The sequence below is a fragment of the Nannobrachium achirus genome (assembly GCF_963921795.1).
Source record: "Nannobrachium achirus genome assembly, chromosome: 13".
In the NCBI taxonomy this organism is placed as follows: Eukaryota; Metazoa; Chordata; class Actinopteri; order Myctophiformes; family Myctophidae; genus Nannobrachium; species Nannobrachium achirus.
In genome coordinates this window covers 44,930,884-44,958,833 of record NC_137833.1, presented here as the reverse complement: position 1 = coordinate 44,958,833, position 27,950 = coordinate 44,930,884, and the positions used below count along the sequence as shown (strand labels likewise).

Genomic DNA, 27,950 nt, shown 5'->3' with positions numbered 1-27,950 from the left:
TTCAATGTTATATGACTCCTCTTTCTGTCCCGTCCCTGCCTCTGCCCCTGTCCCCGTCCCCAGGTCACGAGGAGTCGAGCTGCGTGCCGAGGCCACAGTGTCCCAGCGAGTGCACCTGCCTGGAGACGGTGGTGCGCTGCAGCAACAAGCATCTGCGCACGCTGCCCAAAGGCATCCCCAGGAACGTCACAGAACTGTGAGTTCCACAATAACAGGACAAAAAGGGACAAGCGAACGCCGGGAAAACACTGAAACGCCCGAGTGTCTTCGTCAGCCTTGAGACTTCAGATGTTACTGGCGTTGCATGATTGGGGTGGGGGGGGGAGAGAGAGAGAGAGAGAGAGAGAGAGGAGAGAGTCACTCAATAACAACTAGCAGTTATTCTCACAGACACCAGCCCTCAGGGCTAACGCTGATGTCACTCTCACACTCGAAGCCAACGATGCGTGCACGTGCACGTGCGTGCATTCGTAAGGGCCAAGAGCCTGTCCACAGTGAGCAGTGGGGAGCGACTCCACGTTTTAATGAGCAGCTTTCAATGGAAAGGGGGGAGGGGGGAGGGGGGATGGGTCCGGTATGGAACTTTCCTGTATCGCTCCAAGTGATTCACACACACGCACGCGTACACACACGCACACACACACACACACACACACACACACACACACACACACACACACGCGTACACACACACACACACACACACACACACACACACACACACGCGCACGCTCTCTCCTTCAAAGCCTGTCATTGTCCCAGCAGGTGTGACCAGGTGTGCCTCTTTCATCCTCGTCCATCCGGAGACCTCTGCTACTCCGTCATTATCCCAAGTGTCCTCTCCCTGTGCAGGTTACCTATCATTACCCCGGTGTCCTCTCCCCTCCTCACCCTGTCCTTACCTATCATTACCCTGAACCCAGAGACCCCCCCCGAGTAACTCCCCCCAACCCCCACCGTGCAGCCACCGACAATAACAGGAGAAAGCCCCCGCAGCCTTTTCCTAAATTACCCCCTCCTCACCAACAACCCCCAAGATGGTGACCTCTCCCTTTCTCTCTCACACACTCTCTCCCTCTCCCTTTCTCTCCACCCCCCGCCTCTCTCATTCCAATACCTGATGATGTCAGTCTATACACGCACACACGCATGCACATGCACACATTAGGGCATTCACCAAATATTCGAATATTTGAATATCAAATTCACTATTCGACGTTGTTCACCGAAGTCGAATATTTGTTTATTTCTATTATTTTTTATTTTTTTCTCTTTAAAAAATATATAGTTTATAAAGCTTGGCTAGATAGGAAGTCATAAGAATGAGTTGTCAATGCCCCTGGTGGATGAATTTGTTAATGCTCTATACCAGGGGTTCTCAAACCTTTTTAGCCTGTGACCCCCAAAATAAACATATTTGAACTGGGGACCCCCACCCTGACAAGCACTTGGAATTACATTTAATGTGTGTGACTCGGTTCTGCAGATAAATATTGTGAAAATAGCCGATCTACATGCTCGTTGTGAGCATGTAGATCTGCTATTTTCACAATGTTCGCCTCTTGCTTATTTATAATATTTGACAGTTTCGCCAGTCCTGTTGAATATTCGACTATTCGAATACTTTGCGGTCGAATAATTAGAATACTAAAAATCACTATTCGTGAATGCCCTAGCACACACACACGTGCATGCACGCACACACACACAGTCACACACACACACGCCCAAACACACACTCCCTCAGGTGGGTGTGAGGCGGCTAACGGCCAAGTCACACAGGGTCGCTAGGGTGCAACATTCTGCCCTGAGGTGGAGAGGCCACACACAGCAGCACACTGCAACCACTTACTTGTTATTATTATTCTGTATTTGATGACTGGTACATCAAATACAGAATGATGATAATGACAATTAAACTCTCCGGCAGTGAATGTGGCAGTTGACCGTGAACGGGGAAAGAATGGTGCTATAGCCTATGCCAGGGGTCTTCAACGTTTTCAGGCCCAGGACCCCCTTAGTTGAGAGAGAGATGAAGCAGGGACCCCCATAATCTTATCATAGATTCCATATAGTTTCATCGTTTGACAGCACAATCATCAGTGTATTTTGGATTCATGTAAATTTGTGTTCTCAGATATTTAAACACTTGAACTGTCAATACTTAATAAACTTGACCTTTCACTCTGTACTTAGTCAGCTGTTTTTACCCTCTACACCAATGTTCTTTGCCGAAAATAGCTGATCTACAAGCTCACAACGCCTCACAGCGCGAGGCGTTGTGAGCTTGTAGATCTGCTATTTCTGGCTAAAGTTTTCAGAATATGGTTAATATAAAAAAGGAGGAAAAAAGGTTTCTATCATTCGATTTGGAGGACCCCCTGTAGTAACTCTGAGGACCCCCTAGGGGTCCCGGACCCCCTGTTGAAGACCCATGGCCTATGCTAAGCTAAGCTAGCTGTTGATGTTTCTCCTCAGGTACCTGGATGGCAACCAGTTCAGCATGGTGCCCAAGGAACTGTCTACATACAAATACTTACAGCTGGTGTAAGTCTGTCTGTCTGTTTGTCTGTCATCAATATGTCCGCACACGGACAAATGTGTCAATGAAGACTTAATTGGCCTCGTCCGTGGCAAATCATAGATTTTGTTTTAAAATACCATCATAATGTTCTTATTTTGATAATAAGACCCAATTACTGAATCTCTTCAGTATATGTTTGACACTGATTTACTACGACACTATATATGGCACATTAGGAGTCCACTAGGATTCTCTAACCTTTTTTTTTCAAGACCACCATAACTCTGAGAGTGTAGAAATGAAACAGACACCAATTCTGTCCTAATCTCAACGTGTGACTTTTCCCTTTCCAGAGACCTGAGCAACAACAAGATCAACTCTCTGACCAACTCCTCGTTTGCCAACATGAGCCAACTCACCACTCTGTAAGACCCATACCAAACATCTACACTCTAGTACACTGTTCATTTGGATTTAGTTTTTAAAAACGTCATATTGTTTTCAAAGAAATTCCACTTAGTTTTAGTCATACCTTAGTCATCTGAAAGTTCCTACTTTTAGTCCAGTTTTAGTTGACTAAATATAAGATTTTAGTCAACTAAAACTACACTTGATTTAGTCGACAAATGGCAGGCCTTGATGACGTTGCAATGCCTGATTTGTAATAAGTTGTGTGACTAAAATAGCCCATCTACGAGTTCACAATACGTCACATAGATCGGCTATTTTTGAAGCGTGGCGCCCACGCGCAGCCATGTGTAAAATGACTTGTCTTAGTTCTACTGGATCTCTTCTCCACTAGTCCTTCCCTAACATTTGCATCTAATTTCTATTTGTCGATAAAATTGTCAATCTATTTAGTCACAGTTTTAAGTTTGCACACTGCTGCGTTTTTAGGGCAGAATATCTGAGTGAATTTCGGAGCACGCAAATAAAAAAATCAAACTCACGTTATGTCAGTCACGTTTGTACACTGCCGCCAGTTTCGCGCACCACTCTGTCCCTTGCTCTCTATATCTCTCTCTCTCTCCTTGCCCTGAAAAACGCATTTCGCAACGAAAAACGCAGCAGTGTGCAACCACCTTTTGTCATCGTGGTTTAGGTTTATTTCGTTTTCGTCAGTGAAAACAGGGAGCCGTCATAGCCGTAATCGACGAAATTAACATTGTTTGTTGATGTAATGTTATATTGTCTTTCATTTGTAGGATCCTAAGCTACAACTCTCTACGTTGTATTCCAGGCCTGGCCTTCAGTGGACTGCGTTCTCTTCGACTCTTGTAAGTTTCTTTTTCTTTCCTTTTTTAAATTTTTTTATTTTTGTGTGTGGCCACATTTTTAACAACATATTTGACATCAAGCCAGTTGATTGAAGATGCATAATTGGGGGACAAAATTGGTGTCCCCCAATTAGATTTTTTACTACAGTTCCATAAAGCTAGGCTTAGGCATTTACAGTATCTGTTATGGTCAGAGTAAGGGGATATGGAATGAATATATCGTCGTTGCCGGCTGGAAACCTTGTATCTCCAAGTTTCAAATTTGTATGTTCTTTCGCGAAGTAAAGCCCTGCTTCATCGTACAAGGCCGTCGCACAAAAGTAGTGAAAACAGCAGATCTACAAGCACACAATGCCTCGCGGTGCGAGGCGTTGTGTGCTTATAGGAAGTACAGGAATATAGGAAGTACAAGTTCCTGCGAATGGCCGCTAGTTTCGCTGTTTTCCCCCCTGCTGGTGTGAGAAAGAATAACGCTCCATTCAAGCGGATGGGTTTTTGCTGAACTTTACACTTGTGGATCTGCTATACTTTTGCTATTCATGATTGCCTTCATGGTCGCTCTAAAGCCCTGGGAGCGACCCTGGCCTCCTGCAGACATCCGTCTGCCCGGCAACGCAGCTGTGGAATGTAAATGAGCTGGACGGACACACGACCGCAGAGCCTTGGCACCGCGTCCAGCCGTACGGCGGCCCGGATCGGTTCCCATTCTAACATACGTACGACAGAACATACAGTTCTGCTGGAGCTGCCAGGCCAAAGAGCACTGCTTCTCATGCGATAGTGTGTGTTTGTGTGTGTGTGTGTGTGTGTGTGCGTGCGTGCCTGTGTGTGTACATACAAAACAAGCATTTCTATTCTTGTGCTAACTTTTGTCTAATTATAACACATACTTTAGAGTAAAAAACATCAAAAGAGGGCAAGAAATGGCAAATGTGTGCCTGTGCATGTGCATGTGTGTGTCTGTGCACGTGTGTTTGTACGTGTCTGTGTGTGTGCGTGCACACGCATGTGCACCGCCATCCAGGTTCACGCTTGTAAGACGACGTGCTTGTGTCTTTTGGCGGGCGGGGATGTAGCGATGTAGCTCTGTATTTGTGTGATTTATTTGCGGTACTTCTGTGCCATTGGGCACACGCTTCCATGCCTGTTGTCTCCCTATCTGGCTAGCCATCGTCAAAGAAACGGTCCTTTTCACTTTATACGGAGCATAGAAGTCTGTTCTCGACAGAGACTAGTCGTCTCCTGACCCTGTTCCTGTCGGGTGTGCGTGCGTGCGTGCGTGCGTGCGTGCGTGCGTGCGTGCGTGCGTGCGTCCGTGTGTGCGTGTGTGCGCGTGGGACCAGACCTCATCAGGCCTCCGTGCGCACCGCTGTACCAGACATACTTTTCTTTTACTGTGGACAACAAAGCCTCCCTTTTTTTCCTCTTATTTTTTTTAACGGTGGGCATCGACCAAAGCCCCCTGTTCATTAGGAGGCCGAAAACATGCACGCACACGCACGCACACACACGCACACACACACGCCCCCTTTTTTCTTTTTAGTGTGCGGAATGAGCAGGGGCGTCACACCAAATTCTGGGCCCTGGGTACAAGGATTCACCGCGGGCCCCCCATGAATGTTAACTATTGAAAAATAGCAGATATACAAGCTCACAGCACGGCACTCGGTGCCGCGCTGTGAGCTTGTAGATCTGCTATTTTTGTCAGTGGTGCTCAAACTTTTTCATGTCAAGGACCCCCAAAATGATATGTATTTGGCCACGGACCCCCATCTCAAAATATTTAGTTCCAGGGACCCCCCCAGAAGCAAAAATTTGAGTTACAAATGTTTGCTTAAAAAAATACATATATTCAAAGATTTGCACACATTTTCGTGACTTTTCAAAAATGGCAGATCTACAAGCTCGCGAGTTCCGCGCTGTGAGCTTGTATATCTGCTATTTTTCAATAGCTAAAGTTACTAGGGCCCCTCCACCTTGGGCCCTAGTAACTCAGTCCCACTCCCCCCCCGCCTTGTGACGCCCCTGGGAATGAGAGTGTAGCTGGAGGCGTCATTAGGCCGATGCAGCATTGCCAGTCTGCTCCCGCCTGGCTTTGATCCCTTTAGCCTAACGAAGCTACGGCCTTCGTTTCTGCTCTCGATCACTCAACGCCAGAGCCGCGCGTATAGTCTAAGCACGCCCCCCCCCCCCCCCCAACCCGCCCCGCGCAAAACACGCTAGACGCCACGCTTAGACCTCCAACGCCAGCCAAATCCCACCAGACTTGGCTTAAAACTGCACGCGCACACACACACACACACACACACACACACACACACACACACACACAATCGCGCGGTGTTAAGTGCGAGCGGAGCACCAGTCCAAACTTTGATGTTTTTTTACTATTTGGTCTGATCAATCATCCCCCATCGTTAACATGTTAATTGGTGCCAAATCTATTTTTTGCTTTAATTTGGGGGGGTGGGTGTGGGTGAAGAGAGAACACGACGCGACAATGAGCCCCCGGTTCATGGATTTTTTTTTTTTTTTTAAGATTCTTGAAGGCGTGGGGGATCAGAGTTCAACGTTGGCGGGTTCAAAGCCTGGCAGAAACCGCAGCGAGGTGCCAAAGGGGTGCTCGCACGTGCAGCGCGCACGAACAATCACACACGCACACTCACACGCGCGCGCGCGCACACACTCCGCGAGGTGCCAAAGCCTTCATAAAGTGGCACCTTTGGCTTTACAGAGCAGTAAAGAGGAGTTGAATCATTAACGCTCCCAGCTTCAAACGGACCGGGGGTCTACAGGCCTGGCATGGATGTGGTTTGGTTCATGGTGTGCATTTGTTTCGTGGGTGCTTGTGTGTGTGTGTGTGTGTGTGAGTGTGTGAGTGTGCGAGAGAGGGGATATGGCGCGTGCAAGAGAGAGTGATCGTTGTGGTTTGGGCTGCGGATTAATACGCTGCTAATTGGCCTGCTGGGTATTAGGTGCGAGGGGGGGGGGGGGAGTGTCGGGGCACGCCAGGGCGTGGCACTCGCCGGGGGGGGGGAGGGAGGGGGGAGAGAAAGTAGCGTCGGAGCGGTGAAAGAGAGAACACGACTGTGGGCACGGCATGATTAAACAACGATTAGTGTCACATGGCTGGAGAAAACAGAAGAGAGGGAACGAGGGAGAGAGGGAGAGATGTCAACAAAGGAGGGAGAGAGAGAGAGAGAGAGAGAGAGAGAGAGAGAGAGAGAGAGAGAGAGAGAGAGAGAGAGAGAGAGAGAGAGAGAGAGAGAGAGAGAGAGAGAGATACGCATATAAAGACAAGCACTCCGATAGGAGAGACGATCAGGTTTCTTCCTGGAGACTCCGTGGCTCCTGTGTCTCCTGTGAGAAGTCCCGGGAGGTTGGCAGTGCTGCTTGGCTCCGTGCCCACCACACGGTGCCCTGAAACCGTTCCCCACAGCCACCGCCAAACCCTGCTCCTAAAAAAAAGAAGATACGTTCAAATATTTGCACACATTTTCATGATTTTTCAAAAATAACAGATCTACAAGCTCGCACAAGTGAGCTTGTATATCTGCAATTTTTTTTTATAGTTAAAGCATCAAATAATGGTTAAAGTGGTTGAAACGCATCTGCTACTTCTGATGCTTTTGTGTGACACTGTCTTTAACTCATACAGGGCCAGATTTCCAAAATATGAATATGAATGTGCGCTTATAACGCCAGGAAATAGCTATTTTGTATCCCCCCAGACCACCTTAACCAGACCACCTTAACGAATGCACGTTCATCATACCATACCACCAGATGACCACTAGAGACCACCATACACCATACACTGACATGGTCCCATGTTAAGCCTGTTTAAATCCACATAACAGGATGAGACGCTGACTTGGTCCTCATTGACTTAACATGGACGGGCCGCCGGTCACCATTTCAGCTCAATACTGTTCAATTCGTGCTTGATCGTCTCAAACCACCATTGGTATGGGCATCGGGACGTATATAGATGCCACACAGAAAGTTTCAGAATCAAAATCCGACCTAGTGAAGCTACGTGAGGGTCGGATGGTTGCATTGAGGCTAACGCTAGCAGAGGCCTGTTGTCAACAGGAAGCCCTGGTTTAAAGGTGACGTCATAATCGTATCCTTTTTTTTCACGGTTTACGTGTGGACATTAGCTGAGGTAAGCTAACCATTTCGCTCCGTCTATAAACACATATTAAAATCTTAAACAATGCTTTTATATAAAAGTCGCTCCGAGTCGCTCGGCACCAAACGCCATAGTGAACTAGTCGCTCGTAAAGTCGCCCGGCGCTAACTGAGTTAAGTGGGGCGATCTACAAGCACACAACGCCTTGCACCGCAAGCTGTTGTGTGCTTGTAGACAAGCTATTTTCAGTAGTTTTTAGTCTTTACTTTACGAAAACAAAAACGTACAAATTTTAAACTTGGAGATATGAGGTTACTGCCCGACAGTGACGATATATATTGACGATATTCACACATCAAAGATGGGTGGTGGAGGCAGCCGGTGAGGTTTCACAAGTCTTGTTTGTATACGCGGCCGCCGGTCGCTCAATTTCTGTTGATTAAAGGGACCTGTAACGGCCTCCGAGAGTGGATCCGTCACGCGGCGGCCAGCGGCGGCGCTTAAGGCTGCGCTGGGAGGATGGGTTGTGCGGCGGTTCTATTAGCGGTGACGGTGCGGTCAGCCCCGGGAGGGTTAGGAGGTGCTAATGGCCTGGCGGATTACGCCGGCCATCCGTCATCCCAGCTATTAAGCCATGGCGGCTTGTCACCCTACATCCTACTCAACGGGAGCTGGCAAAGAGAACAGTCCTGGGCACGCACGCACGCACACACACACACATACACACACACACACACAGTGTCACACACACATGCACGCACGCACGCACGCACGCGCAGCCTTTTATACATGTTGCATTCCAGTGTTTTGTTCGTGCACAGCTCCATAACATTCATCCATGTACTCTTCCATGTATGCCTTCCACTTATACCTGTCTGTGTACTTTTAACTACACACTCCTGGAATGTCCCTGGCTCTCTGGTGTGCAGTGCGGTCAGCTCAACTTTACAACGCACCCCCACACTCCCCTCTACCCTTGTTGGCCCTGCCATCCAGATATATATATATATATATATCGTCGTTGTCGGGTGAAAACCCTGTATGTCCAAAACAGTTCGTTTTGCATTTATCATTTAAAAAAATGATTTAAACTAGTGAAAACAGCCGGTGCGAGGCGTTGTGTGCTTGTAGATCTGCCGTTTTCACTACTTTTGTGCGACGGCCTTGTATGATGAAGCAGGGCTTTACTTTGCGGAAGAACATACAAATGTGAAACTTGGAGATACGAGGTTTCCACCCGACAACGACGATATATTTATATATATAAGTAACTCGACTCCAGTCGTTCCAGACTCAATGGGGCTCGCGTCTCTGCCAGCTATAGGAGGCTCCGCTCCCGAGAAGCGAGCCACCCACCCACCCACCCACCCACCCGCCCGCCCGCCCGCCAGCCATTCAGACCAACGAAGTGCGCCGTCTTTATTCCCTCACTCAACATGCCCAGGAAGCGGTGCTAGCTAGCGCACGGCTCTGAAAGAATCTGTGGTTCTCAAACATTTTCGTGTCAAGAAGGAAGGACCCCCACGTCGACATGTATTTGGCAGCGGACCACCGTCTGAAAATATGTTTTTTTTTGCCAGGGAGGAATCCCATTTCCAAGCTCGTATAGTATATATTTTTTACATGGCCCAAGTATAAAATACTGCTAAAGTGATGAAGTTGTGACGCTATGTTAACTCATTTTACCGGGAACCCCTTGGAACCAGAGCCCCAGGGGAACTGCGAAAAACAACTCGCAAAACCCAGTTGTTGTTATTTTGTGCTTTAACTATTGAAAAATAGCAGATATACAAGCTCACAGCACGGCACCGAGTTGTAGATCTGCTATTTTTGAAAAATCTTGAAAATGTGTGCAAATCTTAGGAGTTTTCTTTGAAAAACCTATGTTTTCACGTTCATGTGATCATTTCATTAATGTGCTTCTTTTTTGTTTCTTTATGAACACTCCCTCCCTCCCTCCTTATAAGGTCTCTTCACGGCAACGAGATCTCAGAGCTGCCGGACGGTATCTTCAATGACGTGGCCTCGTTGTCCCACCTGTGAGTATCGACCGCACGCACAAACCAACACACGCACAAACCAACTCATGCACAAACCAACACACGGCACAAACCAACACACGCACAAACCAACACACGCACAAACCAACACACGCACTAACCAACACACGCACAAACCAACACACGCACAAACCAACACACGCACAAACAGGCACATGCACACATATACATCAAAGGGGGCTTGAGCCCCAGCCCCTTTATCTGTCTGTAAAAAGTGCCCTCTCCAGACCATGGATGCAGTTTTTACTATGGTGAAAGAAATTGATTATGCTTATGTAGCCCCAGCCAATAAACCGACCCGCAAACGCCCTGCCAATCGAGCTCAGCTCTATTGGCACAGTGGTTTGGGTGTCGGACTGGCGAGTGGGAGAGTGGTGTTCGATTCCCGCTCCTGCGCTTCACTACACTTAGTTCAGTGTGGTATCAAGCACCGGAAATAGCCAACCTCCAAGTTCACAACGCATCGCAGTGCGACGCGTTGTGAGCTTGGAGGTCGGCTGTTTTCAATATTTTCACCAAAAGGCCCTTTTCGAAATTTCAGCCCTTGCCTCTCTGCACATCCCTGCACACTCACTCACACAGAAAGATATCTTGTTTATCCAGGATTCTGAGAAAACATGTAAGGTTTCTTCCTGACAATGAGAATTTTCAGTTTCAGTCTTCCAACCTTCTCATTTCAAGGACCCCCAGCTTGACGTGAACTAGGACACAGACCCCCAATTTGATGCAACTTTTTAAGTATAGTTTTTCACCACTGGGACCCCAAATTTCCACTGTAAAATCCTCGGTGTCAACTAGTGTTCACTGACCCTAACTCTCAGAGTTACAGACCCCCCCCCCCACCCATCTACTTACACGCGCGTGCGCACCCACACGCACGCACCCACAGCTCAAAACAATGTGCCCAGAAACAACCACAGTCTGTGTACAGTAATAGGCCTACCCTATGCACTTACCACCCACCCAGTCTGTCTGTTGAGTACATTCACATACTGTATACTACCATGACACACACACACACACGCACACACACACACACACCCACACACACACACACACACACACACACACACACACACACACACACACACACACACACACACACACACACACACACACACACACACACTCATGTGTGTCACAGAGGGGGTCCGTCCGTCCAGGCCTGGCTGCCTGGGGAGTGTGTCTCACAGTGGCCTGTCTGTAGTGCTTCGTGGTGGGGCTGCTGCACATGAGCCCCGGCCCCCTCCCCTAATGGGCCACAGCCCTGCGGTTGGCAGCAACACACAGACCCCTCCACTGTCTCATCTCTCTGTTACGTCTCCAGCGCACACACGCACATGCGCGCGCACGCACGCACACACACACACACACACAGAGCATACCCTACAGGTTTACCAACATTCTCCATGGTCTGCGGAGTTTGAGGGACAGTTATGCTTGTTTCTGTTTGTTTATTTATGCCTGTACGTTTCTGTGAATGCGTGCGTGCGTGTTAGTGTGTCCCGCGTGTTTGTGTGTGCGTGTGTGTGTGTGTGTGTGTGTGTGTGTGTGTGTGTGTGTGTGTGTGTGTGCGCGCGCGCTTGTGTGTGTGTGTGTGTGTGTGTGTGTGTGTGTGTGTGTGTGTGTGTGTGTGTGTGTGTGTGTGTGTGTGTGTGTGTGTGTGTGTGTGTGTGCATGCGTGCGTCTGCTGTCACTGTGGCGGCATTTAAAACTAAACAGATGTATCTCCACTGTATATCTCTACAGTATATAACAATCAATGTCTCGGTCTAGTGGAGACGGAGACGGCGCGTCGCAAAATCCTATAAGCGTTCGTTTTGACTAAGTCTTGTAGATCGGCTGTTTCCACTATCAATGTTCTATTTTAAGTATAAAGTTGTCAAATATGTCAGTAATTTCTTTGTACATTTAGGTTATGTGTCATATCTACCATGTGCAACTTCAAAGCCTAAAAGCCAAACAGAAATGTAATTATCAACAACAAAAACACAATTAAATCGTTAATCGCAATTATTAGAGTGACAATTAATCGTCACGTTAAATGTCATAATCGTGACAGCCCTAGTTGTACCAGACATACTTTTCTTTTACCGTCGTTTTTTTTTTCCTTTCAACAAAGCCTCCTTTTTTTTGCGTCAACGGTGGGCTTCGACTGAAGGGGCTTTTATTGGAGGAGCGAATGATGGAGAGGAACGGGACAAAGAGTCGAGGCCACCTGAGAGAGAGAGAGAGAGAGAAAGAGAGAAAGAGAGAGAGAGAGAGAGAGAGAGGGAGGGAGAGAGAGAGAGAGAGAGGGAGAGGCGGCGAGGTTCCATTGATCCGAGAGGAGGAGGCGCATGCAGTCAAGTGGGCTTCCATGTTAAGCAGATGTCAGGTGTCAGCCATTGGGCCCGGCCGGCGTCCCTGAAAGATGAGCCCGTGTTCCTCCGTAATGGAACAGCATCGATTCATCCACTGTTTGTGCATCTGTAAAGGAGGAGGGAGGGAGGGGGGAGGGGGGTTTGGGGGGGGGGGGGGGGGGGGGGGGGAGGACAGAGCCGCATTGATTCACGACCACCGTGACAGAGGTGGTTAAGTGTGCCTTCTGTTCACGCCGCGTTCCTCTATAATTGAGAGCCCCCCCCCACACATGATGAACGACACAGAGAGAGAGAAGGTGTTAGTGAATATGCTTTAAATATGCACCTCACTTAGCAAAGCAAGCGTTATTTATAATTGTAAAGCAAGCAGTATTTATAATTGTATAGTTCAGTGTTTCTCAAACTTTCACATTTCAAGGTCTCCGCTTAACTCTGACAGTGTACAAATGGAACCAAATGGACCCGTCAGGGTTCATTTGGTTCCATTTGTACACTGTCAGAGTTACAGACTTGTATTGGTCAATTTAGACCCCCCTAAAGAAACTCACAGAGTCCCTGGAATCAACTTTGAGAACCACTGGTATAGTGCACTGTGCTTACAATTTTAGTTTATGTGAGTGCTTAGAGAGACACCTGCTGGTGGTGTTGTGCATTGCGTGCACATACCCTTATGTAAAGTTGTTTCAATATTAGACTGATACAGTATGTAGTATCATAGATTCTGATCCCATTTATTTTTTATTTTCTTTTTTTACTAAATCAGACCTGTGTTCAACAAAACGTGTCTTGTTATAAAAGCTTTGGTCTGCTTCTTTATGGAATCAAACAGCATTAATAGATCGTTCTGGTGATGATGGAGTCTTTTTGTGTGCTAAGTGGGGTAAAATTATGGAAATTACTTCTGCCATGGATGCTCACTGAGAAAATAAGGCTACGAGCTCAAATGCGATATTATACTCATATGATTGATGATCATGATCATTTCCAATCATTTCCAAAAATGAACACACTGTGCAGTGCAACCACATACAATTAAGTAAAGGTAAAAGAAAAGCACAAAACAGCTTCAAAAGTTATATTAATAAAGGATATAATCTATGTTTGAATGTCTTTGTAAAGAATGAGACATACATGATTGATTACATTTTTATTTCAATTGTTTTGAAAACGCACCCATTCCCTGACCAAGGTCTCTCTCCTATCAACCCAGGGCAATTGGCGCCAACCCGCTCTACTGCGACTGCCGCCTGCGCTGGCTGTCCGACTGGGTGAAGACGGGCTACAAGGAGCCTGGCATCGCCCGCTGTGCCGGCCCGCAGGGCATGGAGGGCAAGCTGCTGCTCACCACACCTGCCAAGAAGTTTGAGTGCCATGGTGAGTTCAAGGTTCAAGTTAAGGGTTCAAAGGGTACTTTATTGTTACATCTTTTGTACTGGTACAGAAGAGTACAAACGTTGGTTTGGCTTCCTTCAGACAATGCTCTACTGGATCTATTTCTCCCTAACATTTCAGTCTAGTTTTTATTTGTCGACGAAATCGTCAATATATTTAGGCTTTCGTTTTTAGTCATCATAGCTTAGTTTTTATTTAGTGACAGAAATAAATCAATGTATCTATCCATTTATCTGTGTTCAGGCGAGGTGGACCCCGCCATCCTTGCCAAGTGCAACCCATGCCTGTCCAGTCCCTGTCTGAACCAGGGCATCTGCCACAGTGACCTGGGGGAGATCTACAGGTGCAACTGCCCCCCAGGATTCAAGGTCAGAACCCATCTCTGATAATAGTGATTGTCAGCCTTTTTATTTTTTTATTTTTCAATTTCAGTGATCCCTGGTTTGGTGTTGTTGTTGCTGTCGGGCAGAAACCTCTTATCTCTCTATATATTTTTTAAACTTTTTGTGTGTGTTTTTTCTCCCGTAAAGGAATCTCCCACTTGATCATACGGCAAAGGATCCACAAGCTTGTTGATCTGCTTCTTTTGCTGTATTTTAACCCATTTACACCTGAGGCCGATTCTAAATGTGCCGAAGTTTTCAGAAAAAACATTCAAATATTCATTGAGAAATTTCAAAAGATTTATGTTGCTATACATTGTACATAGCAACAACTACTCCAAAGGGGGTTCCCGGATTTAAAGGATAGAAACCCCCAAAAAACAAGGGTTTCTATACCCTGAAAAGTAACTGTTTTGAACATAATGAGGTTTCCACCCGACAGACATGCATTAGATATTAGACATCTTGCGGTGGGTTTTTACCTCGCGGTGCAACATGTGTAACAGTATATCTGAAGAAGTACTGTAATAATCACTGCAACCCATTCTGTCCCGGGCTGCTGTACAGGGCAAGAACTGTGAGACAGCTCTGAACGCCTGTGTCAGTAACCCATGTGCCAACGGGGGCACCTGCCAGCTCAACCAGGACGAGGAGGGAGAGTTCAGGTGAGGAAGAAAGGACTCCTTCCTTTAGATCATGGGTCTTCAACAGGGGGTCCGGGACCCCTTGGGGGTCCTCAGAGTAACTACAGGGGGTCCTCCAAATCTTTGAGTGATAGAAACCTTTTCTTCTCCTTTTTTCTATTAACCACTTGAACCCTAGCATCCATATTCTGAGAACTTTAGCCAAAAATAGCAGATCTACAAGCTCTTGTAGATCGGCTATTTTCAGCAAAGAGCTTTGGTGTAGAGGGGAAAAAGTACAGAGTGAAAAGTCAAGTTTATTTAATACTTGAACTGTCAAGTATTGACAGTTCAAGTGGTTAAATATCTGAAAACAGAAATTGACATGAATCCAAATGATTGTGCTGTCAAACTATTGGAATCTATGATAAAGTTGTGGGGGTCCCTGCTTCTTCTCTCAACTAAGGGGTCCTTGGCCTGGAAATGTTGAAGACCCCTGCTTTAGAGGGTAGACAGAGGGGGTAGGTTTTGAGGTGGTGCACTAGGTATATTGGCGATATATTAAAACGTGTGTGTGTGTGTGTGTGTGTGTGCGTGTGCGTGTGCGTGTGTGTGTGCGTGTGCGTGTGTGTGTGTGTGTGTGTGCGTGCGCGTGTGCTTGCGTGTGTGTGCGTGCTTGCGCTCACCCAGTTGCACCTGTCCCCTGGGCTTCGAGGGCCCCACTTGCCAAACCAACGTCGACGAATGCGAGGACAACGACTGCGAGAACGGGGCCACGTGTGTCGACGGCATCAACAACTACACCTGTCTTTGTCCCGCCTACTACACAGGTACAGCATCCCACACACACACACACACACACACACACACACACACACACACACACACACACACACACACACACACACACACACACACACACTCACACACACACACACACACACACACACACACACACATGCTCCTTGTCACTATTATTTCCATTGTGGTTATTTTGCACATCGTCTCTGTTTGGCCGAAACCTCATCTGTCCAAAACTGTTACTTCACTAGTAAGAGACCACAACTCTGCTCAAGTTTAACAGATTTTATCGAACAAAAAGGGGAAGAATGGGGAACCCAGGTATAGGGTGAGTGGGGGTATAGTCTCAGGAGAGGACGGCCATCGTTGCTCCGACACTGCCCCTTGGGCTCCTGGAAAAAATAGAGAAAGGGGGGAAATTTGAGGACAAGGAGGTACACAGGGTTCCCTCATGAAATTCCTGGAAATATTTTGAAATTAGAAAAATATTTTTCCAGTACTGGAAAAGTTTTGTAATTGATCAAGGGTCCTGGAAGGTCCTGGAAAAAATAGCTATGCATTGTCTTTGGTTATTGATTTTGTTAATACCTCTGAAATGATTCATTGAACAAATTGTCAAATATTAGAGTCAGAAATTTGAAAATAGCAGATCTACATGCTCACAAGGCCTCGCGTTGCGAGGTGTTGTGAGCATGTAGATCGGCTATTTTCACAATAAAACCGTGTTATACAAAATTCCTCTACTCTTAGTGCTTGTCAGGGTTCAAATATGATTATTTCGGGAGTTGAGAACCACTGGCATACACTACCTGTCTTTGGGCATTGCGCATAGGAGTAAACAACTCGTTATTGAGCTGAATTATTGTTATATAGTCCTGGAAATCGGGTTACATATTCTGGAAAAGTTTTGGAAAAGAGTTGGAAATGAATTGGTAAACATGTGTGGGAACCCTGCGTACAGTAGCTGGCGTCGTTGGGGGACTGTTCAACCACGAAAGTAGGTGACATTCTCACAGGTGTATGGCAGGTGATTCTGATAGTGAGTGGCTGTGATGAGCAGTGGGCGGTCTCCACTCTTGAACCTGCAACTCCCTTATTCAGGAATCAAACGAAGCTTGCTACCTTTTGACGCGGCAGTATGAAATGGATATTCACCTAGGTTTTCCTCCCTGCAGGGGAGCTGTGTGAGGAGGTGGAGGACGTCTGTGCTCCGGGACGGAGCCCCTGCAAGCACCAGTCTACCTGCCTCATCACCTCCACTGGGCCCAAGTGAGTCACACCCAGTGATGGTGCTCAAAACATTTTCACGTCAAGTTCTGGTCCGTTCTGGTCAAACAGAGCCAGGGTGCTGATTTTGTGCATGTTGGCTCACTGGAAACACTCTGCCACACCAGTGGGTCTCAAACTGGGGTCCTGGGACCCTCATTGTTCCTTGAGGGGGTTCCAAATGGGCCCTTACGGGAGTGTAACTCTTGAGAGTGTACAACTAGAACCAAATGGACCCTTTGGTCCACTTGGTTCCATTTGTACACTCACATTTATTTTGAGAACTTGAGAATTTGATTTAGAACAGAATTCTATTACGGTAAAAACTATGGGTGGGGAGAGTGAAACCTATGATGTTAACAGTCGTTCTGATACCCTTTCTCATTGGGTTTTAACCCTCAGGGACCCCTGGGGCTCGCCGGACCACACTTAGAGAACCGTTACAGTGGACGACATATTTTCAGTGCAAATATTGAACTACTCGTGTGTGTGTGTGTGTGTGTGTGTGTGTGTGTGTGTGTGTGTGTGTGTGTGTGTGTGTGTGTGTGTGTGTGTGTGATGCAGGTGTGTGTGTTCTCCTGGCTACGTGGGGGATGACTGCAGTGTGAACTATGATGACTGCCAGGATCATCGGTGTCAGAACGGAGCGTTGTGCGTGGACGAGCTCAACGGATACTCCTGCATCTGTGACGAGGGCTACAGGTCAGACACGCTTTATGTTTTATACAATACAGTTTGGATTTATTTGCTTTTCCCTTGCAATAAGTGACTTATTTTACTGATTAAAACATTATTCTTTTCTGAAATGTATTTGTAAAGTTTGTAAAACTACAGCACTTTCTTTCTTTCTTTCTTTCTTTCTTTCTTTTTCTCTCTCTCTCTCTCTCTCTCATTTTTGTTTGTTTTATTTGTTTTCCATTGTCCCTTGTTCCTATACAAGTTCACAGCACTGTGAGCTTGTACATCTGCTATTTTTGAAAATCTTTGAAAAATCTGGACGAATATATACGAATTTGTGCAGAGAAAATACAAAACTTTTCTGTGCCTGGCACAAAACATTTTCAGATGTCAAATATCTGGGGGTCCATGGCACGCAAAGGTTTGAGAACCACTGATTTAGAAGGTATTTGTAGAATCGGCCTGAGGTCTTAATAAGTGGTTCAACAAGAACGTTCTCTCTCTCTCTCTCTCCCTGAGTTTAGCGGTCAGCTGTGCGAGGTGTCGTCGTCGCCGGTGTCCCTGTGCGAGCTGGCAGACTGCCAGAACGAGGCCCCCTGCGTGGAGCGAGGGGGCCGGGCCCTGTGCCAGTGTCTCCCAGGGTTCGGGGGTCCCCGCTGTGAGAAGCTGGTCAGCGTCAACTTCATAGACAGAGACTCCTACCTGCTGCTGTCCGACCTCAAGAACTGGCCCCAGGCCAACATCACGCTTCAGGTGAACGCATAGACCTTTCACTGGAACATCCTCAAGTGTTGTTTTAAAGCAGTGTTTCTTAAACTTTCAAATTTCAAGGTCTCCCCTTAACTCTGACAGTGTACAAATGGAACCAAACGGACCCGCTAGGGTTCGTTTGGTTCCATTTGTACACTGTCAGAGTTACAGACTTGTATGGGTCAGTTTAGACCACCCCAAAGGAGTCCCTGGACTCTGTGTGTTGGTTTAAAGCAGTGTTTCTCAAACTTTCAAATTTCAACGTCTCCCCCTTAACTCTGACAGTGTACAAATGGAACCAAATGGACCCTAACGGGTTATATATAGTTTCATTCATATTAATGTATTAGTGAATTCATTTTGAATTCATTTTCTCCATTGACTTGAATGGGAAAATGCAAAAATGTAACTTTTCCCAAATATGGAGATGACTGACATCATAGATGTCCGAAGTCATAGACCACATGAGACTGACACAGTATGTCCATATATGGGCATTCCAAGATATGGGCTTAATATTGATGACATCAGGGATCTCCATATATGGGCATAAAAAGGACATATATGGACTAAAAAGAGTGACCCGGTGCTTTTTGACCAAACACAAGTATATAACTGATATAATACTATAATAATAGTATAGTATTCAGAGTTTACAAATGTATAAATTAACACTCAGGATTTGCCTGTGTGCAGGTGTCGACAGCGGAGGATAACGGGATTCTCCTGTACAACGGGGACAACGACCACATCGCTGTCGAGCTCTACGAAGGACACGTCAAGGTCAGCTATGACCCCGGCAGCCTGCCCGGTCACGCCATCTACAGGTAAGGAGCCCCCCACCCCAATTGATCGCCTTCAACAAGGCAGACATTTATACTCATAGCCTTTTGAGACAGGCTCACTCAATGCTTCCACGGCACAACTAGTGCAATGGCAATCTGGGAACCCATTCGGTTCACCCAGAGTCTGTAGAAATGTTTGTGTGAACAGAAATGACGAATGATGACAGCTTCTTGTGTGCTGCATTCAGGGTGCATGCTGTAGTTGTACTGACGATGTAGCATTCAAAGTATGCTCAGGTAGTAGTCTGGCTTGAGCAGATCATAGGGGCAAGATAGTTTGAGCAAGCTACACTAAGACATTTTGAATGAATGCCTTCTGGTAGAAGGTACAGGGTACCCATGTGTGGCTTAAACAGATTCAAATACTAATTTGTACCTGTGTCAACTAAACTGTTTAAGGATGCTTTGAAATAGGACGGCAATGGTAAGGGGCTAGGTGAATATCACTATTTGTGCACTTCTTTGTCCGTCTCTTGTGATGTATTTCTTTTGCACTGTATGTTTTTGTATGTTTATGGGGCTGTAGCGTGGATGCAAACTCCCAAGCCAAATTTCACTGCGGACCATAAAGTTTACCTTGACCATGAGACTATTACACAAGAGCAAAACATCCACAGCGTGTGAAACCGGACAATTACTGTTTTTGAAACGATGATTTGCTACGTTTAAAACAGTTTCTCAAAGTGGATTTCAGGGACTCTCTAGGTTCCTTACAAGTCTCTAGGTTACTCTGTAAGTAAGTAAGTAAGTCTGTAACTTTGACAATGTACAAATGGAACCAAATGGACCCGACAGGGTCCATTTGGTTCCATTTGTACACTGTCAGAACTTAAGGGTAGACCTTCAAATGTCAAAGTTTGAGAACCACTGGTTTAAAACAACAAATGCTGTGTTTCAAGCTATATGGCTAAGTTGCGTGTGTGTCTGTGTGCGTTTGTGTTTCCCAGTACCGAGACCATCAACGACGGGCAGTTTCACACGGTGGAGCTGGTAACCTTCGACCAGATGGTGAACCTGTCCATCGACGGGGGTCTCCCCACCAGCATGGACAGCTTTGGGGCGGTGCGGCCCCTCAACGGGGAGGCTCCGCTATACGTGGGGGGTAGGGGCCCTCTCCAGAACACACCCCTCTCCACTGCAGGCACTCTAACTATACTACGCTACTGTCACCCCCCCACCCACCCCCTCGCTATGTCACCACCGCAACCAACCCCCAACCCTCACCCCACCCCGCGCAAACCAGTGGTGGACTCAAATTTCTTGAAAATGCTTGGAAATAGCGGGTCTACAAGTTCACAGTGCGTCGTAACGAGACACGTCGACGTGAGCTTGTAGATTGCCTATTTTCAAATTTTGCGGGAATTATAAAATAGCTCTAAAAGTGGCTAATGTATGTTTTTATATTAATAGTATAAATCGGCAAAGTAACTAATTAAAGATGTCAAATCATTGTAGTGGAGTAAAAGATAAAGCAAATACATGTAAATACTAAAGTAAGAGTACCTCAAAATAGACTACAGTACATGTGTGAATGTACTTACTTTCCACCACTGCCCGCAACTCAGCCCCACCTCCACCTTCCACCAAACCCATGCCCCACCCCCAACCACACCCATCCCCACCTCCAACCACACCCATCCCCACCTCCAGCCATGACTGTGTTTGCTAGAGGCGACGTACTCCAAATTATTCTCGCACAGTAAAATATGAAAACCTCACAATATATCGTCGTTGTCGAGCGGAAACCTCGTATCTCTAAGTTTCAGATTTGTACATTCTTTCGTTAAGTAAAGCCCCGCTTCATCATACAAGGCGGTCGCACAAAAGTAGTGAAAACAGCCGATCTACAAGCACACAACGCCTCGCGGTGCGAGGCGTTGTGTGCTTGGTAGATCTGCTGTTTTCACTAGTTTGCCTCGTTTTCAAAATGATAAATGCAAAACAAACGGTTTTGAACATAGAGGGTTTTCACCCGACAACGACGATATATAGCCTACAGTACATGCATGTATGACAGAAACAATTTCTTTTCGTGAATTAAGGACCACTTGACCATACCACAGTGTCACACAAAAGCATCAAAGGTGGCAGGCCTCGCAATGCGTTTTGAGCTTAGTACCATGCCACTTTTGTTGTTTTTCAAAGTAACAGTTTTGGACATAGGAGATTCCCAGAAATAGCTGTTTTAACATACAGTACAATACTTTTCAGGTCCTTTAGGTCTGCATAGTCTGATGATATAACCTTCTTAAAAAGCACACAGTGAACCCTTGTCTTTTCCATAGACTAATACTGCAATACCTTCAACAAGACATGCTGTTTTACTGTGTGCAAAGTGTGCCCCCTAGTGCCTTTTACGTGAACTACCAGACACAGTCTTCACTTCAATCACATTGTTTTGTATTGGCATGCCTTTTAAATACACACACTCATTGACATTATGTATTTATGTGTTCTTGTACTGTATGTGTGTTTTGAACGTTTAATTTTCTTTCGTTGGTATTAATGAGTGTCTTTGTCTAGTTTTGCCAATTTTGTGATGTGATGTTTTGTGCTGTTTGTCAGTGAATATAACCCAGCATTCATACAAGACAAGATGCCCTGCGTTTGTCTTTTACTGCCTGTTGTCTCAGCAATGCTGTGCCTCATATTATGGTGCAGCAATCCATTCTCTGATACATTATGCAGGAATAAGTGATATTCCTTTGTTAAAGCGTTAAATATTCTGGTAGTAATCACTGCAGTGGTTAAGTAACAGGGGCCTCCACGTCTCTTCAGCAAACAGAAAAGATATGTTCAGGTCCAGGCACATGCACACATAGACATCAAAGGGGGCTTGAGCCCCTGCCCTTTTATCCGTCCGTAAAAAACATGCCATCTCCAGACCATGAATGCAGTTTTTACTATGGTGAAAGAAGAGATCTCAGGATGCGGGATAAACATGTGACATTTGAAGTGATGACACAAAAACGAGCAGACCAAATCGTAACTGGAACACACTCCATTTTCGTTCGTGGGGTTCTCCTGATTGGATAAAAATGCTATCCTGAGCTGAAACAAGTATTTCATACAGGGGGAGACACCTGTTACCTGTAACAAACACTCTGTTAACAACGATTACTATCAGAATATTGAGCTTTAACCTTTTAACATAAAAAAAAGAAAAAAATCGCACTCCAACCTAATGATAACATCTGCACCAGTAGGACACACGTTGCTTGACAACGGCTTCCTCCATTAAACTCATATCAGCCCTGTGTTAGATGTAGTGTCTGTCTGTCCCATATCCACCTCCTTCACACTTATGACCGTCACCTCCTTCTGCTCCTCTGTCTGTCTGTCTGTCTGTTTCTTCTCTCTCAGGTATGCCGGTGGACGCGCCCTCCACGGCCTTCCGCCTGTGGCAGATCCAGAACGGCTCCAGCTTCCACGGCTGCATCCAGAACCTGTACATCAACAACGAGCTCCAGGACTTCACCAAGACGCAGATGAAGCCCGGCGTGGTGCCGGGATGCGAGCCCTGCAAGAAGATCTACTGTCTGCACGGCATCTGCCAGCCGGACGGGGACCAGGGGCCCGTGTGCCACTGCCAGCCGGGCTGGAGCGGGCCGCACTGTGACCAGGCCGCCACCAACCCCTGCCAAGGCAGCAAGTATGTTGTTCTGTTCATCTGTTGTTAGCATACCAAGAAGAAGAGCCTAGCTCTGACTATAGGCAAGGCCTGTTCCACGTTGAGTATTTAAAACACCCGTATTAAATTTCACGTCAGCTAGATGGCTGTGTTGACTCTGAACTTGATAAAACACAGTGTGTTCAAAACATTGTATTGCATTGAACGCATAGACCTTTCACTGGAACATCCTCAAGTTTTGATTTAAAGCAGTTCTTCTCAAACTTTCACATTTCAAGGTCTCCCCTTAACTCTGACAGTAACGGTCCATTTGGTTCCATTTGTACACTGTCAGAGTTACAGACTTGTATGGGTCAATTTAGTTGGTGGCAGGCTTGCTTGTATTGCTGGTGTAAACGTGCGGAGCGGGCACAAACCTCTAGGTTTTCCCATTGGATGACGTAATCGCGGACTCACAGACGGACGTAGATTTGCCTAATTTATAGTTGGACTGGAATGCTACGTCACATCTGAGTCTCTCCAGAGCGGTTTCTGCAGAACCTTATCGATATCCTTAGTGCCGCTATGACATTTAACACAGTCTAACTGGGCTTTGTGTCTCCACAGGTGTGTTCACGGGAAGTGCATACCTCTGGACAACCAGTCGTACCGCTGTGAGTGCGCAGAAGGTTACCGCGGTGCCCTGTGCAACCAACAGGGGGAGCTCTTCAACCCCTGCCGCCGCTTGGCGTGCAAACACGGACGCTGCCAGATCTCCGACACGGGCGACGCCTACTGTCACTGTGAGAGCGGTTACACCGGAGAGCTCTGTGACGCAGGTTGGTTTGGCACACATAACAGTATACCAACCATACGATACCAGGTGCTGGACCGAAGAACACATTAAAACAGAAAGATAGTGTCCACAAAGTCAAAATGTTCAGCGTGTGTCGACCAGGGGGCCAGTTGTCCGGATTTAAAATGAAGCAAACGCAGAACTAAAAGTTCCTATGATTGGCCGCTATTGTTGCGCTGTTCTGGTACCAAAAGCAACATGTTCTCCATAGGATTCCGTTCATTTCCCCCGAACTTTTACATACCAAAAGCAACATGTTCTCCATAGGATTCCATTAATTTCCCCCGAACTTTTACATTTGATTTTCTTACCTTAATAAACATTGATGGTTGCTGTCGCTAGTTTAAAGCCTTGTTTCAATCACCATGATATGCGTTTTGTGAAAATATGGTCCAATTCATGTTAAAATGTTGATGTTAAAGCAGGGTATGCTGTAGGAGGGGCTCGTGATCATAGGCTTGTGATGATTCTTCTTCGTGTGCTTTATTTTCGGCAAGCTCAAGTCAATGTCCCATGTGTCCCTGCGGTTACACGTGACGTGACCGTTAGCAGCCAATAGCATTCCTTGGGTACCATTAAATGATGGCGACACCCATACGAGGGCAAAAAAAAGCTTAATTTTCGCAGCCTAGAAACCAATGGGTTCCCACCGTCCATATTTTTTTACAGTCTATGGTGTCGACCGCACAATCCACATACGGTAAACTGACACTGGTATAATCCACAGGTAGGTCCAAGGAAGAGCAAAAGTCTAAGACGACAGGCGCTGCTCACGCCTTGTTCCGCAGTCTGACGGTAGCCGGGTGGAAGATGTTCTTGAGCCTGGCGGGGTTGATCTTGATACTGCGGTAGGCCTCCTTGTCCGGCCGCGCTCGTTGTAGGGGATTGAACACTTTATGGCTGGGGTGGGGCTTGTCCTTCATGATGCGCTTGACCAGTGTTTCTCAAACTTTCAAATTTCAAGGTCTCCCCTTAAAGGACAACTTTATTTTTTTACAAGGGTTCATATTTTAAATAGTCATTAGAGAAAAGAAAAGATGAGTGTTAAAATGTTTTCATTTACTTCTTTCTATCGTTTTTGTGATTTTAACGATTTTGATTTGCATGCATGCCCCCAGGTTGGGGGCATGCATGCAAGTGGCTAAATGTGTATTTTTAGACACAATAAGCCCATTCCCAAGATGCACTGCAATCTTTCATGGTCAGATGTGACTTATGGGGGCTGGTGTAAATAGTAATAAAGAAATTGCCGGCTTATTGTGTCTAAAAATACATATTTAGCCACTTGTACGCATGCCCCCAACCACTGAAATCAAAATAGTAAAATCCCTAAAACAATAGAAATAGGTAAATGAAAACATTTTAACACTCATCTTTTCTTTTCTCTAATGACTATCTAAAATATGAACCCTTGTTGTAAAAAAAACGAAGTTGTCCTTTAACTCTGACAGTGTAGACTGTCAGAGTCAATTTGGACTCCCCTAAAGGAACCCACAGAGTCCCTGGAATCCACATTGAGAAACACTGTGCTTGACTACACACCACTTTTTGTAGTCATACATTTGGGCTAAAAGGATAACAAAAAAACTCTTGGGGACTTGTTTCCATTGTGGTCGTATGTATTCAATTCATCAACATAGCTTAAAAAAAACTAGACTGCACTCTGTCGAGGTGCCAACTTGCTTCTTGTGCACTCATAGTCACGTTCAGGTTTTCAGGCCTGTTTTGAAGGAAGCCAGTGATCACATTTTTTAAAGGGATGGCAGTGCAGTAGAAAGACATCTTACCCAGTACAGTGACTGAAGGGCGGGGAGCTCGCCTCCCATTGTGCGCTCTGCCGATCGCACCACTACTCATCACTAGTTAACCCTTAAGTTCTGTTCAGATTCACTTCACCTTGTTTCTGTTCGCGGGTCATTTTGACCCGGGAGTAATTGGTCTTAATTCCAAACAATTCATAAATGGGAGGGGTGTAGTATGGGTGTAGTGCAATTTATTTTACATGTTAATCACAGAAGAATCTTTTAAGGCCAGTGAGTTTCAGGTGAAGAATCTTTAAACTTCTACCTTTTTTTTCAAAGGACATTTTTAAACAGGTCAAAATGCCCCAGAACTTAAGGGTTAACCACATAAGTCCTGTTTCATACTTTGTCAGACGGTGCATGGTATCATGTATAAAACGGGTTAACCACTTTCACCCTGGAGAACCGGACTTGAACCGGACCCCATCCCCCCATCTACATCAATCTCTTCGCAAAGAAATAGCCAATCTACGCCCACAACATGATGTGTTGTGAGCTCGCTGATTGGCTATTTTTACGGAATGTTCCCCCCCTCCTGTAATATCTTGTCGAATGTCATGTTTTCTTTTTATGTTTTTTTGTGGATCCCCAGAAAGATTAGCTGTTGTCATGCACCAGTTAATGGGGATCCTAATAAACTCCCTACAAACCCCCTCACAGAATAGGCGAGCTGGGGTTCGAGTGGTTAATGTTATGTTAAGCCATTAAGACAGGGGAACGCGTCCGTGTCACTTTAGATTCTGACTACTTCAACCATTCTTTTATACTTTGGCTATTATAGCTTTTAGATCTGCTAATTCTTTTTTAAAGCGAACATTTGTAACTCAAATCTTTCTTTCTCTGGGTCCCTGGAACAAAATAGCTTGAGATGGGGATCCACTGTCAAATATATATAATACTAGCGATCCTTGACATGAAAAGGTTTGAGCACGACTGACATATAACAATTTTTCAGATCATTGGGATTTTGAAGACATTTTTTTGAATCGTTCTCAGGTCTTAATGGGCTTAATTTTCCGGTGGCGTCGAGTTAGTTTAACGTCATGTTAACGTTCCGGCGGTGGGTTTTTCTGTTCCAGAGTCTGAGTGCCGAGGGGAGCCCGTCCGAGACTTCTACCAGGTGCAGCGGGGCTACGCCATCTGCCAGACCACGCGCATGGTGTCCTGGGTGGAGTGCTCCGGGGCGTGCGACGAGGCGGGCGCCTGCTGCGCCAGCCAGCGGATGAAGCGCCGGAAATACTCCTTCGAGTGCAGCGACGGCACCTCCTTCAGCGAGGAGGTGGAAAAGACCATCAAGTGCGGCTGCGTGGGCTGCAGCATGTAGCGGCCCTCCCCGCCCCGCCGCACGCCCGCCCGCCCGCCCCCAAAACCTGCCGCCACTGAGCTGGGGCAACAGGAAGGAAGGAAGTGAGAGAGCGAGAGAGAGAGGACTGGAGGAAAGTGTAGGGAGAGAAAGAAAGAGGGAGAGAGAGAGAGAGTATAAAGAAATATATATAAAACCTCTATCTATATATTATGGACAACAATGTTTGTAAAATAAGACGTTTCCTTCCCTTCCGAGGGTGCGTGACCATACAGTTACACAGTAACAGAGAAATCAACAACACAGCGCCGAAAACCCACCGCATCTGCAACAACGACGGACGAGTTGAAAAAAGAAAATGGGGGTCCAGAGGTTTCGAGGTGTTCCGTTCAGAGTGAGACACCCCCCCTCCCCTCCCCCCTCCCCTCCCCAACACACACAGTGCATATAACACAACCATCTGCGAGGCCTCTGGCAGTCTAGTCAACCATCTCCCATGTTCACTTCCTGCGAGGACAAACGGGGGTCCAGGCTAGCAGGACGGACGGCACATTTTTGTAGAGAGGAGGAGAAAATGTAATCGACGTGGAGAGAGGTAGAGAGAGGTGAGTGGGTGAGAGGAGATTGCGGGACCGTTTTGACTTGGCGAAGCTGTTTTTGAGTTGAGCTTGGCTGGGCTTGTGAGCAGGGACTGGGGCTGTTGATTGTTGTTTGGATCCAGGGTCGAGTTATAAGTGAGTTTGTCGGTCGAGGTTGTAGGGATTTCTCTGCCTGGGAGGGGTTTTGCGGCTTTCCATCCACGCATGCGCGACCCCTACGTCGAATTGAACTAGAGGAAGGTCAGGTCAAAGTGGCACATAAATCCAGTGGGGATGAGAGGGGCTTCGAAGGCTTGGTGGTCTCCGCTGTCACAGCTAGCCGTCACAGCTGTGAGTTTTACCTTACATACTTAGAAACTCCACGGCGATACAGACTGCACTGACTAGCAGCACTGAGAATTAGTCATACACGTGATTGGGAACACACACGCACACACACACACACACACACACACACACACACACACACACACTCTCTCTCTTAGTCTTGCAGTGAGAGGTTTGGTACAATTCCGTCTGTCCTCTCTACACAGAGAGCCCCATCTAGTGCGGGCAGTGCCCGTTGGTTATCTTGTTCCCCCAGAATGCATTGCCTCAGGGTTAGGTCAATTTGCATAAGCCCCTCCCTCCCCCAACGAGAAGGAGGTTGTTCAGCCCCTCCCCTCTATGCCTGCAGTATTAAA

At 46.5% G+C, this 27,950-nt stretch overlaps 1 protein-coding gene across 1 annotated transcript in view; it reads left to right on the top strand.

Moving 5' to 3' along the window:
• Positions 1–26,689, top strand: part of slit1a (slit homolog 1a) — a gene marked incomplete at both ends in the record, with an annotated part of 69,671 nt that extends 42,982 nt beyond the window's left edge. Inside the window, 18 exons of the mRNA XM_080740767.1 lie at positions 64–196; positions 853–936; positions 2,479–2,547; positions 2,878–2,949; positions 3,730–3,801; positions 9,904–9,975; positions 13,570–13,733; positions 13,995–14,119; positions 14,702–14,799; positions 15,448–15,587; positions 16,734–16,827; positions 17,428–17,526; positions 18,027–18,255; positions 18,949–19,079; positions 20,045–20,199; positions 22,461–22,749; positions 23,335–23,546; positions 26,445–26,689. Coding sequence (XP_080596893.1) covers positions 64–196; positions 853–936; positions 2,479–2,547; positions 2,878–2,949; positions 3,730–3,801; positions 9,904–9,975; positions 13,570–13,733; positions 13,995–14,119; positions 14,702–14,799; positions 15,448–15,587; positions 16,734–16,827; positions 17,428–17,526; positions 18,027–18,255; positions 18,949–19,079; positions 20,045–20,199; positions 22,461–22,749; positions 23,335–23,546; positions 26,445–26,689 — 2,483 coding nt within the window. The remainder of the gene's footprint in view (positions 1–63; positions 197–852; positions 937–2,478; positions 2,548–2,877; positions 2,950–3,729; positions 3,802–9,903; positions 9,976–13,569; positions 13,734–13,994; positions 14,120–14,701; positions 14,800–15,447; positions 15,588–16,733; positions 16,828–17,427; positions 17,527–18,026; positions 18,256–18,948; positions 19,080–20,044; positions 20,200–22,460; positions 22,750–23,334; positions 23,547–26,444) is intronic.
• Positions 26,690–27,950: the final 1,261 nt, after the last annotated feature.